Source organism: Lissotriton vulgaris, chromosome 8 (genome assembly GCF_964263255.1).
Source record: "Lissotriton vulgaris chromosome 8, aLisVul1.2, whole genome shotgun sequence".
Taxonomy (NCBI): Eukaryota; Metazoa; Chordata; class Amphibia; order Caudata; family Salamandridae; genus Lissotriton; species Lissotriton vulgaris.
Genome location: NC_141696.1, coordinates 1,386,397,888 through 1,386,411,665, shown reverse-complemented (window position 1 = coordinate 1,386,411,665; position 13,778 = coordinate 1,386,397,888). Strand labels below are relative to the sequence as shown.

Genomic DNA, 13,778 nt, shown 5'->3' with positions numbered 1-13,778 from the left:
CGGCTACAGGCAGCAGGAGAGAGGATCTTGAGACGGAGTGAGCAAGTCTACAGATAGCGGATCACACTCTTCCAACTTACTGAGGCAGAGATCTTGCAAAGGTACAGGCTACACCCCCACACCATCCTGGACTTGATTAGGGACCTGCACCCACTCCTGGAGCACCCAACACCAAGGGTGCACGCCATACCACCACATGTGCAGGCGCTCTGTAGCCTACACCTGCATGCATCTGGGAGTTACCAGGGGGTGACAGTTGCGATAGGTGGGGTGTCCCAGAGCTGCCTGTCCCGTTTCTTCAGGAAGTTCCTGGAGGCCATGATGCAGAGAATGCATCATTACATCAGCTTCCCTGAAACACATGCGGAACTGCTGAAGACCAAGACTGACTTTTATTAACTGGCACAGTTCCCACATGTCATCGGCTGTATTGATGGCACACACATCCCAATCTGCCCACCTGCAGCAACAGAGTACATCCACAGGAACAGAAAGTCCACCCACTCTATTAATGTGCAGGTACTCTGTGATGCTGCCAACATAATCACAGACATCGTGACCAAATTCCCAGGAAGCACCCACGACTACCACATCTTCCAGAACAGTGGGATCTACACACCCCTGGCAGCGGGGGATTTTGGAGAAGGATACCTGCTAGGTAACACACTGTGACACACCCTGATAGATACTGCAGATGTAGATGTTGTTGTGCATGTGATTAATGGCTCTCTCTTTTCCACATAGGCGATAGCGCATATGCCGTCCGCTCGTTCATCCTGACACCCCACCTGAACCCATCAACTCCGCATGAAAGATGATACAACGTGGCACACAAATCTACACATAAGGTTGTGGAGCGCACCTTTGGGCTGTTAAAAAGCAGGTTCCGCTGCCTCCACAAAAGGGGAGGCGCACGTCAGTACTCATCCTCATCTGCTGTAAAATCATAGCAACTTGCGCAATGCTGCACAACCTTGCCACTAAGAAAGGAAAAGCAGTGGAATTAACAGACATTGAGGATGATGGTGATGAATTTGAACACCCAGAGCCCAACACAGCAGGAGTGGCGCCAGCAACAGATGGGAGACAGAGACGGGCAGAGATCACACGCAACTATTTCTAAGTAAGTAAGGAGACACAGCCAGTTGTAGTATGTACACGATGTAGTTTTAATATTTAGGCACTATGCCAGTACACAAATGCCCAAATGTGCCAGTCCTATTGTTTCCATCCATTATGGAAGTCATGGGTTACTTCACCCATTCCAGGTCAGGGGGTGTGGGCAGAATCTGTGTTTCCGGGCACGCCCACCGGTGCTGGAGGCCATTGACTGGCTGCCCTCACTGGCTGCGTGGGCTATGCCAGCCCCATGACGCCTGCTGCTCCTCCGGGTGTCAGTGACAGGGGGGTCACATTGCTGCTTCTACTGGTGGTCTCCTCGCTCTCCCCCACATCAAGAGCAACAGTAGTTGCAGACTGAGCAGTCAGCAGCACCTCAACTGCACTTGTCACCCTCACAAGGCCCCTGGAGACTTCATTGCTGCTGTGTGCCAGTCCCTCCTGCATGTTAACGCAGCGCCTGCAAAGCAGAGCAGTGGCAGTGGTTAGCCGGTTCACTGCCCTTGGGTGTTGTTCTGACCTCTGCCTCTCCTTGCGCCTTGTTGCCCTGTACTCGTCCAGCTTGCTGAACAGCTGCAGCACGGATTGGGACATGTCCCGCATGCCCGCAGCCATCTCTCTCATGCCCTCAGCCATCTCTCTACTTCCCTCTGCCATTGAGCTGATGACCATGTCAATGTTTTTCATATGTACATTTAGGTGCTTCACCTGCCTTTGGACCGACTGGATGTCCTACCCCTGCATGCGCTGCACCTTCACCATAGTAGTCTCCAGTCTGCAGAAGACACCTGCACCCTAGCCATTTCGGTCATGACTGTTGTCCCTGACCCTGCGGCGTCTGGCACCTGTGTGTGCCCCCTCACTGCTGGACTGCTGAATAGCACTGCTGTCCTCAACTTCTACGGTTGGTGTGTCACCCCCCCAATGTGTGTCCAGCAGAAGACTCCATTTCCATTAGTGTGGCCACGACATGCCTCTTGCTTTTTTGCACTGCAGGTGTTGGTGCGGCCGGTGATGTTACCAGTTCAGGTGAGGACATGAGTAGTGGTGAGGCCAACCGCTCTGGGGAGGCCAGCAGCTGTGGTGACGCTGTTAGGTCTTGGGAGGCTGGCAGTGTCGGAGATGCCACTGTAGCTTGTGTGGTTTGCCCTGCGCTGGTACTCGCCTCCAGTGTGTCCTCCCTCTGTGGTGCACTGGCTTCCTTGTCTTTGGGACGCCTGCGAGATGTCTCGCCTGTGGACAGAAAATCGTACATTTACTATGTGGTCCTACAACCCTGCTTATCCAAATAAATTCTCAACTCTGAAACACTATAGCTATTGCCTCAGCTTGCTCATCACTGATGTGTCGCATGCCTAGTTGTTTGGTGTGTTGTCTGACATGGGGAAGGGGAAGGGGTGGAGGTGATTGCTGTGCATGCTTCTTACCTTTTTTGGTGGCAGCTCGGGCTGAGCTGTCTGCATCCCCAATCCCACAGACGCTGTCTGGTTCAATGGTGGACTCCACCAGCTCCTCAAGCTCAGTCAGGGCAGGTGCCCTGTTCCTCCCTCCTCCTGTCAGGTTTGCTTGTTTGTGGAGCTCTGCCACTTTCCGCTTTGTCACACTCCGGAGGTCATACCACCTCTTCTTCAGGTCGTCAATGTCCTGTGGGGTCACTCAAATGGCATTGACCTTTGTTTGTATTGCCAGCCAAATCTTCCTTTTGGCAGATTCTGCCACCTGCATGGACTGCTTCCCAAACAACTTGTGGTGTTCCCTCACTACCTCCTCCACAAGGACCTGCAGCTCCATGTTGCTGAATTTCAGCTTCCTCTTTCTCTCTGCTCCTTCCCTGTCAGTGTCTTCGCTTGCCTTTTTCTTTTTTTCCCAGGATAAAGTTTCACAGTGGCTCAAGGGCTCTGCTGCTCTCCCAGCCTCTCCAGCAGCTTCAGATTGATTGCACCTGCATGGGGGTGGCCACTTCCTGGTTGTGAGAAGGGGTGGTTGCACCTGATTGGCTGATTCCTTCATGTTTTCTTTGTTTGAATAGCCGATTCGGTATTTACCGATTCGATAAATACCGAATCGGAATATACAGGTTAGGATTTTACCGAATTGGTATTTACCGATCGGTGTTGGGGATTCGGTATTTATTTACCGAATTATACTGATTCGGTAAATATTACCGAATTATTACCTACATCCTAAATACCGATTTTTTATTACTGATTCAGTAAAATTCGTTAAAATTCGGTAATTAAGAAACGGTATTTGGGATTTACCTACATCTGGCCCAAAATGTGCTCTAATCAAACGTAAAATGTTTGACATATCATAAAGCCGTACAGTTGGCCAAATGTAATCAACTGAACAGCATATCCCGATTTCACACCAACATACATAATAATAAATAATAATAACACCTTTTATATAGCGCCTGGTTACACTAGGCAACAGTGTGTCCCTGCGCTTACATCAAAAAGCATTTAGGACAAGTTAGGTTATAACTGGCTAACAATGCCAGTCTTTAGAAAGTCTACATCAGGTTGAGCAATGGATAACCATGCACCCAAGTCGACACATACAACCAAACACTTCGCTTTTTACAAAGACCCTGGATGAAATCAGTAACGTTGCACTTTGCCCACCAACCATTAAGAACTGTAATTAAGTAACATCTTGGACAAATCAATCTTCACTAACTCAATACAAATCAAAAGCCCTGAATCCACGAAAATGTTAGAATCATATGAAATGGGAGAAGAGACTATAAAAGTGCCACATACAACAGGTAGAGGTTAGCTATAAAATGCAGTTAGCATTATTTACAATTTGTGGGAACTCAGGACGCTGACTGGGTTCCTGATTTCTTCGAAGTTTCTTTTGATTTCCTAAACTCTCACAAACATGAATCACAGTTAACACAAAACAATTCTAAGCATACCAACAGGTATACCATCATGAGAACCCTTAAATCGACCTCAAGATCTCAGGACAGCGAGTCCCTAAGGCAGAGCTGGAAGCTACCTCCAGTCCAACTAGTTTTCACCAAATGTTAAGTGATCAATCATTTCCAATAGGATCTAGCCTAGTCCTTATGCATCATGTTAAGTAACAAAACAACCTTGGTCCCTTTTAGGTCCTACTTAACACAACATTATTTTATGGTAAGGCATAAAAATAAATAAACATCATAGAAAATCATATCAAGTTCAACTTCGTCATGAAAAGGGTTCTATTGCATACCTTGTTGAGTTTGCCAAGTGATGCTATCAGGTCAGCCCACTCAGTGGAAGACTCAAAGTTTCTCAAAGCTTTTTCGATCCCAGATGAATAATTTCTGTATTTATAGTCGGTTAGAAGTTCCTGTTCTTGTGGGTCCATTTTACATTGTCAACATTAGTCCTGCAAGCCGAATAATAACATTTATAGATTTAGAAATAGTTTATGAATATTTTGGACAAAAAAACAACCGGATACAGTTTTAGACTAGGATTATCAAGCTGACTCCCTATCACCAGAATAAAACTTTTCCAGGTATATGATTTGCACATGTAAATTACTGTATTTGTACTTAATAAGCAGCATGCGCATTTTAACAAGTGACAGTGTACACAGAAACACAATAAAGAACGCTGGTCAAATTCACCCAAGGTGTGCAACATATAGAGCTTAGTATAAATATGGTGGGTGGGAGTCCACCCCCACCCCTTCTCCTCCAAAGAACCTTATCCTCTTGGACAGGGCTTGGAATTTTTTTTTGCAGAGTTTTATATAATACAAACTCGACTTGAAGATATCAGGTATCAGAGCGCTTTACATGAGCACCAGTTTCGTTACAGATGGACACATTCATTTTGTTAGGTACGGGGAGATTAAGTGATTTGCCCAGAATCACAGGATTTTGAGCATCCCTGCCAGACTCGAACCTGGTTCCCCATATACGAGGTCGACCGCTCTAGCCGTAAGGCTACATTCCCCCTACAATTGTTATATATTTGACTGCTCCCACATGTGGGTATCACTCGCAGACCCACAAACATCAAAATCTAATTAAGGGACTATGCAGGGATAGTCAATGATTTTCTTCTGTGTTAATAATGTGCATTGGGCTTGTGGTAATGGCAAAGTAGGGCAAATATTTGTTTGGTATGTCCATGAGGTTATGTGGAGAAGCAAATACATCGAATTAAAGCGGATGAAGAGAGCACCGGTCACTGGGCTACAAAAAGCATTTGGATAATTGGCTAGTCGTCGAAGGAGAAGGCAGCTAACAAACCCAACACGCTTTCTATTTAATCTTTCTGAACGCAAATATGACAACAGTAGCTACTTTTCCATGACAGAAGGCTCGTTCTCCATATCTAATCACACTTTACGCAACAAACCTGCCGTTTCCTAATCCTTAAAATCTAGAGAAACCTACAGAAAATGGATGACAGTTGATAACAAGAAAATTATATATATATATATATATATATATATATATATATATATATATATATATATATATATATATATATATATATATATATATATATATATATATATATATATATATATATAACATATTTACAACTGTAGATTTCTGGAGTGAGGGAATGATGCAAGTAGAAAAATGGCCTTCACGTGGTTAGTCGCTGATTTACTATTTTAGGAGAATAGTTTTAAGAGCTCTCTTGAATGAGTTCAGCAATAAGACTACACTGTCAGCAAGAATACAGCAAGAAGAAGTGAAGGGGCCCAAAGGCATTGAAGGGCCAGAACCATGATGCCGTGCTAAGAGATTTGGGTCTCTTTATACGGTTCTAACAGGCTGAGCCAAAGTTAAAGTAGAGACTATTGGACTTGGCCCTTTCTTCCGGGTCAACCTAAAAGACTTTTGTTTGCCTTATTCCTGCTATATTTTGCTGAATTTGTTTTTGCTTGCCTTAGGACTCTGTGCACTTTATCACTGCTAACCAGAGCGAAAGTACTTGTGCTCTCTCCTCTAAGCACAGTAACATTGCTTATACTCAATTGCCATATTTAATTTACTTATAAGTCCATAGTATACTAGTACATGTACCCAGGGCCTGTAAATTCAAAGCTACTCGGGGGTCTGCAGCACGGACTGTGCCATCCACTTATGTAGCATTTTGAACATGTCTCAGGCCTGCCATTGCAGCCTGTGTGTGCAGTTTTTTTAAACTACCATTTCGACCTAGCAAAACAAACCTTTTGCCAGGCCTAAACCTTTCAGTCACCCTTAAGGTAGGCTCTGGACAGCCCCATGGGTGGGGTGCAGCGCAGTTATAAAAGTTGGACATGTAACTTTAAGCTTTACATGTCCTGGTAATGAAAAACTCTTAATTTCGTTTTTCACTACGGTCAGGCCTACCTCTCCCGTAGGATAACATTACAATTACCTTATTCCTATTTGGAAGTTACACTTATAAAATATAATATGTAACCCCTTCATGTTTGGGGTCTCGGGAATTGCAATGTTATATCCTAATTTATGATTAAGTCCTATTTTAAATTTCAACTCTATGAATAGCACTTTTCGAAAGTAGGCATTTTCTTGCCTAAGCCATTTGGTACCTGATGCCGGTCTCTGGAGGACATGACTGGGTGTAGTTCACAGTTGGGCTTTGAACATTCCTCCTAGATAGCCACACACAATGGGGTGCTTAGGTGTGACTGAATGGGTCATCACTGGCAGGATAGGAGGGAGGAGCTAGACCCAGCCCCACTTGCACTTGAAAAGGGTGGGTCCTGTCTCCAAATAAAGGGCTGCATATCGCCTGTTGTTAATCTGACCCCAGGGCCAGGAAGGCAGGGCACCTGTGCACTTCAAAAGGTATGCCTCTAGAAGCTTCTCTCCACTTCAAATTCACAACTGGGTATATATACTGGACCTCAGACACCACTACTTCAGTAAACCTCTGGACCTGTGGATAATTGTTCAGGAAGAAGGACTGCTGTGCTGCTACAAGGACTGCCACTCTGCTTGACTGCTGCTCTGAATGAACTGCTGACCTGCTGCCTGCTGATTTCTTGCCTCGGTGAGAAGGACTGAACCACCAGCTCTTGAACCCAGAACCCAGAGTGACTCCAAGGGCTAATTGGACGGCCTCCTGATCTGAAGCTTTGGGTTATGTGAGGTTTCCAACTGCCTTGCATCTGCACCTGGACTCTGCCATCTGTGAAACTACCCTGCAAAGTGGTGCCACAACAGTCCTGGAACCTTGGAAGTGGGCTTAATGTGCTCTGCCAGCCTCTGTGGATCCAGAGGAATCGATATATCTCCTCAGCTTTGCGGCACAAACCAGATCAGAACCAATGCATCTCTGCTGCTACGTGGATTGGATCCATCGCAAAGACCCGCATTGCAGTACATTGGAACCGCCACTATGAAAGGCATCCAGGCACAGTGACTACAAATGAAATCCAAGATCTCATCACTCACTTCCTAAAATGTTCAGCAATTGTTGTGGCTTTCTTTTTAGTTTCCCACCTGGCTTCATATTATGCTGCTCCTCCAATTCATCCCTGTGCCCTCTTTGTGACTCTCGTGAGGGGTTGCTGGTTTCATACGAGACCGCTCCTGACTTCTGTTTTCGTGAACACACAATGGAAATATAGTAGAGAAGGGGTACCAGATCTACCACTCCATCAAACAATGGCATTGTTTCAACAAATCCCTGGAGCTCATGAATAGCGCATGTGAGAAAACTTCCCAATGCCAGAGAAAGAGAATAAAAAGTAGAAGCACAATTAAAATGCATCGTGAAATTCAAGAATTAAATTACCATGAGAGGATGTAGAGCTATTCTTATGAATCACAGAAAGTGGTGCTGAAGTATGTGGCCATCTTAGTTCGTAAAACATTATTACTTAACTTACCTTTTAATGACAGTGTTCATTTGTAGCATGGATGCTTGTCTCTAATACTTTAATTTTCTACTGATCCATTTTGCAGTTATAATACATACTCAGGCAGCTTGTCATGATAAACACATCAATCACTTAGAGAAGAGCTCAAACTCAATTATGGTTGATTTACATAAACATTTGCCTGAATCATTCAATGGCAGAGGTCAGAAGAACAACAGAAGACAACGGAACTGCTGAAATCTAAAAGCCCCATCCACAAATGAGATCTCGGCTCAACCTGTTATATGTTTATTTTGAAATGTGCACTATCAATAGCTCGATTCCTTAATACTCATGACTTGGGGTTCAGCAATCTCGTACATAAAAATGCTTTTGACTTACTGGTATTTACAGAGACACGGAGATAGAACAGCACCGGGCCACTTTTATCTCTGGCAATTCCAGACTCTCATACTATCTAGGAAGTTGTCACGATGGCGATTGCCTACCTCATCCCTCCTGCATCCGTTCATTCACTTCATCAGTGGCTCAAAATATGAATTCTACACATCACAGGCACCGGCAGAGTCATGTCTGTGGTCACGCTCGTTTTCCAACAAAGTGATGGTAACTCTGGCATAATTTATGCTGCTACAAATCTATGAAATGTGTGGAAAAAGCCATTAACTTCAAGGTCTCACAACAATCCACCACAGTCCATCAGGAGCAGCATCTTCCCAGTGAAGGTAAAAAAGGCCAACTACACTCTAATAAATCTCGCCAGGTATTCTTTAAGATTCTGGTGAGCGGTTGAGTGTTTTATCAGGACGGTTGTGGGTATAAAGATGGAATGACATTGAGGCTCGCACATTCAGCCAGTGACATCATCTGAAGATCTTGGGTTCAAAGAAGCAACTGGAAACTACACTTGGAGAATCTGCTATGATGTGTGTCATCTTTAATTTATGAGATTTTACTTGGACAACTCCCCATAGGGGCTCTACGTGATGTTAAGTTATCACGTTTAGTGAAGACTTAACATTTCAACTACTTTAGTACTAGTGAAGTGTTTATAGTAGGAAAGGAATACATGTAAATAAATAAACAAGTGTTGTCCAAGATATATATTGAAATATTCATGTATGACTTTATAATACAAATTCCGTATGCAAGTGAAAACGTTTTACTAGATGCAAGTACCAGTTGAGTGAAAATCCAGAGTAATGACTTTCTAGCAATGTTGGAATAGTGACAAGAAACCGTCACTGAGTGGTGATAGATCTTCTCTTATTTGTAGATGGAGCGAGGCATAAGTAAGCATATCTAGAACCTAGAGAAACTCAGTACTGTACTTTGTGACGGTAAGGGTAGAGTCAGTTAATGGTCTACAGTCATATTACGGTTCAGAGTTTGACTTTACTTTTGTGGCATTTACCTCGTCTCTCAGCTTACTAATTTGACTTTTGTTTCCAGAACTCCTTTCCAAATGTGCCTTCCCTTGTCTTTCAATTCCAACTTCAGTTCAGTAACAGACTGAGTTGGTGCTGCCATAAGGGCTGATAGAGGTGTGCTGTTCCTGTCAGAAACAGACAGTTGCTCACAGACAACAAGAAATATTTGTTGTTGGCATCTGTAATAGAAGCTTAAAATCTATTTGTGATCTACTAACTAGGTGCTTGCGTGTGAACACTACCTCATTTTTAAAGTATTACTATCTTCCTCTTATGCAATCATATTTATCGCTAGACATTGCCCTATAAAAAAAAAAAGAACTGGAACTGGAAAATGCCTGACTTGATATTATTATATCTTATTTTCTAGCCAGAATAATGGTACTTGAGAGCGCAAGGCCTTGCCGTCGGTGACACAGGTGGTTTTTGACGTTTGGAGGCGAGCGTTGCGGCGGATGGGATGGTGGCGGACTTTGACCGAAGAGACCCCCCTTTGGCGTAATGGCCGCCTCCCAGGTTTGGCAGCCCTTTCGGGCTTTGCGGGATGGGACGCCATTGGTATTTCTAGATTGGGGGATGTTATGACAGGGACGACACTCAAGACATTCCAAGAATTGAGCGTGGAGTATGACATGCCCCGCGCGCAATTCTTCCGCTATCTACAATTTCGTCATGCCCTGGCCCCGGAGCTGGATGGTCTGATGTCCCTTCCCGAGTTTAGCCCACTGGAGGCCCGAGTTTTTATGGGGGAGATTGACACCAAAAAGATTTCACGTATCTACCAGTCCCTGATTATAAACTGCTCCTCAGACTTACACAAGCTCAAGGAGACCTGGGAGGCTGATGTTGGGCCGCTGGAGGAGGAAGATTGGAATGAGGCGCTGGCGGGTCCTAGAGGGGCGGCCATATCGGTCCGCCTTCGGTTGATCCAATTCAAATACCTTCATAGGGTATATTATACACAATGGAAGCTGTGGAGGGCGGGCCTCATCGCATCCCCGGAGTGTACTGGTGTGAACATGAGGAGACTTGTATCAAACAAGGGTTCCCTGTATGAACTAATGAAAGTAAACCCCTAGGTCAGGGAAAAACACAGTGGAAGGAACAACCTAGGCGGAAACAGTGGATTGCCTACACAATGGTAACAGGACAAAGACTAAAAATGAACAGCTTCCAATTAATTACTTAATTTTATTAAACAGTTTGTTATATATTTCATAAACCAGACAATAACACATATATCTCAAAACAACATTTAAAAATACATTTCTAAAAAATGAACATAAATATAAAATTGAATAGCATAAATAAATCTTTTACAATGAGGAAAGAGTTGTGTGTCGACGCGTTTCGGCGGCCAGCGCCTTTCTCAAGACAAAATACAACTTTCTATAACTAGATCAAAATAGTCATGACGGTCGTTATCAGGGACAGACAATTCTGTTCGGTTCTTGATGGGTAAGGTTCACGTGTTCAAGTCGATTGAGTTCTAATATAGCAGGTCCTTATTTCTTATTTTAGAGTAATATTTGTATGTGCTTCAGTCTTTAATGGAACGAAAACTAGGTAAGATAACCTGATATAAAACAAAAGTTTTCGTCGCCTCCACAGGATGTTATAGACTTAATTTAACCACTTGTATTTCAACATCGCCTACGCGAGCATTTAAAGGGCTTAAAAATGCTGGTCGGCTGTGTGTTGAAGAATCACCAACTACGCTGGACTCGGTATATAATTATTATTGCAGCGCAATACTTGTTGCTTAGCTGTTCTGGATTTTCAAAGTGGCGTGTTCTGATTTTGCCGGGTGCCGAGGATATGAACACCTGGTCGGTGCCTAAAACTTTAATACTTTGAATTTAGGCGTGTGGAGGCGAACATCTATCTCGAACGCGTTACCGGGATCATGAGGAGGGCACCTTCCTCCATACAGTGTGGAACTGTGGCCAACTGGATAGATTCTGGAGTGGTGTCTGGAGTGGTTTGGATGAGGCGTTGGGCTGGGTGCTCCCTCGCACACCGCGACTGGGTTTGTTACATGTGCTGGAGGGAGTGGGAGGCAACCTCTACGAGAGACATCTGTTATTATTAGGACTCACGGTGGCCAAACAAGACATTGCTAGGGCCTGGAAGGACCCGCAGGCCCCGTCACTCATCCCTTGGAAGAGGGGCCTAGATTTCTGTATGGGGATGGAGAAACCTATATTTCTTGCCAGAGGCTGCCCCGGTAAACATTACAAGATCTGGAAGAGGTGGGCCGATTACAGAGGTATCTGGCTAGAGCCCCTAACAGAACAAGACCCGGAACAGGAGGTTTGAATGAGCTCTGCCGTAGGAGGTGTGTACGTGAATGGTCAGATTTGTCAGACGCCGTGCAGGGGGGGGTAGGGATCCGGGTTGGATGGAATTGGGGCCAGTTGGGGGGGTGAAGGGGGAGCGGGGGGGGTTGGTTACTTGCATTGCTCCCACTGCTCTGAATGTAAATGTAATGATGGATTGCGTTGTTTTATATGTGTACTGATACCTGGCGGATACCTCTGGGGTACAGAGATCTGCTATTGTCTATGTGATCTATCAATAAAATCTGTTTTGAAAAAAAAAAAAGAACAATGGTACTTGAGAAGAGTTTGGATTTTTTGGATGAGCACTATAAAAAACATCAAAGGTCTTGTAGTCTTCAGGAGGACTGAGCTTTGAATGAGAAACTGGAAGCCCACACATGATAAAGGACAAATTCTCAACTGGATCTTCACCTCCAGAGACACCATGGGTGAGTTTTTCACTGTTCAAGTACACTAGTCACATCATTATTTGTTCCTATTTGACATTCTTAGGTGTTCGTTTATCCATAGTGTAACTTCTGGCACGCCAAAGTACAGGAATGCTGAAGCTCTCGCTGCACAGGATCTAAAATGTATGAATAAGCACACGTTGAGAGGTGCCCAATTCAGGACAACATAAATGATAGGGTTGCATGGTTTAATAGCACACACAATGCATTATTTGATGAAAATGCACAGCCTAATTACTGGTTCACGTTTATTTATTTATTTATTTATTTAATTGGTTGAAAGAGATACAGCACCAGATCAGGAAAGTTGAGAGTGTTTGGAATAATTAGCATATGACACGTCACTTTCAGTACTAAGAGAGGAGTGTAGAATCTATTCAAAAAACAATGAAACAAAAACTAAAAAAAGAAGAAGAGTTTGCTGGCTAAAAATATGGAAGCAAATAATAGATTGAGGGAATTATTTAAGCCTTTTAAGAAGCCCATTAATCCTTTCCTGAATAATAATACTACCAATCAAGAGGTTGGTGTGACATGACTCTAAAATATTTACTTACCAAATTTCAATTAATCAGAGGTAGTATTTTATTTACTTGAAACAAAAAGAGAGTGGTCCCACTCACCAAGAGATGGTTAGTGCGGAGATGTGATTCAATCTAGGAGGATTACGTTTCCATACAGTACCCGCTATTTACATATTTATTTCTTAAATCTTGAAATTGCCAATTCTCAAACTCTGTATCCACCAGTGACACACTCCATAAGGCACAACTGATACTGTGTCATATTTTTAAAGAGAGACATTAAGAATGAGAGTCCTGAAGAAGGTCACTTATAAATATACTGCTCACTGAAACGCGTCAACGCCTGTTTTTGTCATTGTTAAAATCGAGGAACGTCTACATCCAACTATTCAACAATTTATGGATTTCAACAGTACTGATTCAATCGAATTAACATGGTTATGAGGATTTTAAAATTGCCACGTATGTTTGTCTCTTGTGTAAATTGATGTTTATTGTCATGTATGAGTTTATTATGGAAATATGTTTTTAATTATAAGATTAGGAAATCATTATATTGATTGTATTTTATATGATTGTACTTTTTTAAATAAATTAGTTGTTTTTTAATGTACAAAAATCGTTTTTTCTGCTTATAATTGATGTATGGGGTTTGATGTGAGAGTGGACTAAACAACATTAGATTGACTTCTGTATGGTTGAGTGTGGATGAAGGGTTTACTGGTTAGATGCGATCCGAGAGAAACCCTCTTTTTGAGATACTTATAGTATTTTATCTACCACAAAGCCTGGATCCCAGAAACTGAAAGGACGTGGCAATATGACAGCTGAGCAATTTTTGTATTTAGATAGATCACTGTGCAAGAGACAGTAATTCTGATAAAGACAATAATCCCCACTTCATATCACAGATATTCTGGAAGGCAATTAAGGAAGGTTATAATACATTGCCAATTCATCACAGATATCATTAACTGATCTTTTAGGACAGCTGAAATTCCATGTATCATGAAAGAGACACAGGTTTACTCTTTATTGAAAAAACCACTGCTGTGT

General features: G+C 43.2%; 1 protein-coding gene across 3 annotated transcripts in view; it reads right to left on the bottom strand.

The window, feature by feature from the left end:
- DOP1B (DOP1 leucine zipper like protein B) overlaps positions 1–13,778 on the bottom strand; it is an 870,802-nt gene that overhangs the window by 807,730 nt on the left and 49,294 nt on the right. For all 3 annotated transcript variants that reach the window (XM_086935393.1, XM_086935394.1, XM_086935395.1), the window contains exon 2: positions 4,345–4,503. In XM_086935393.1, coding sequence (XP_086791519.1) covers positions 4,345–4,482 — 138 coding nt within the window. In that variant the 5' untranslated portion in view covers positions 4,483–4,503. The remainder of the gene's footprint in view (positions 1–4,344; positions 4,504–13,778) is intronic.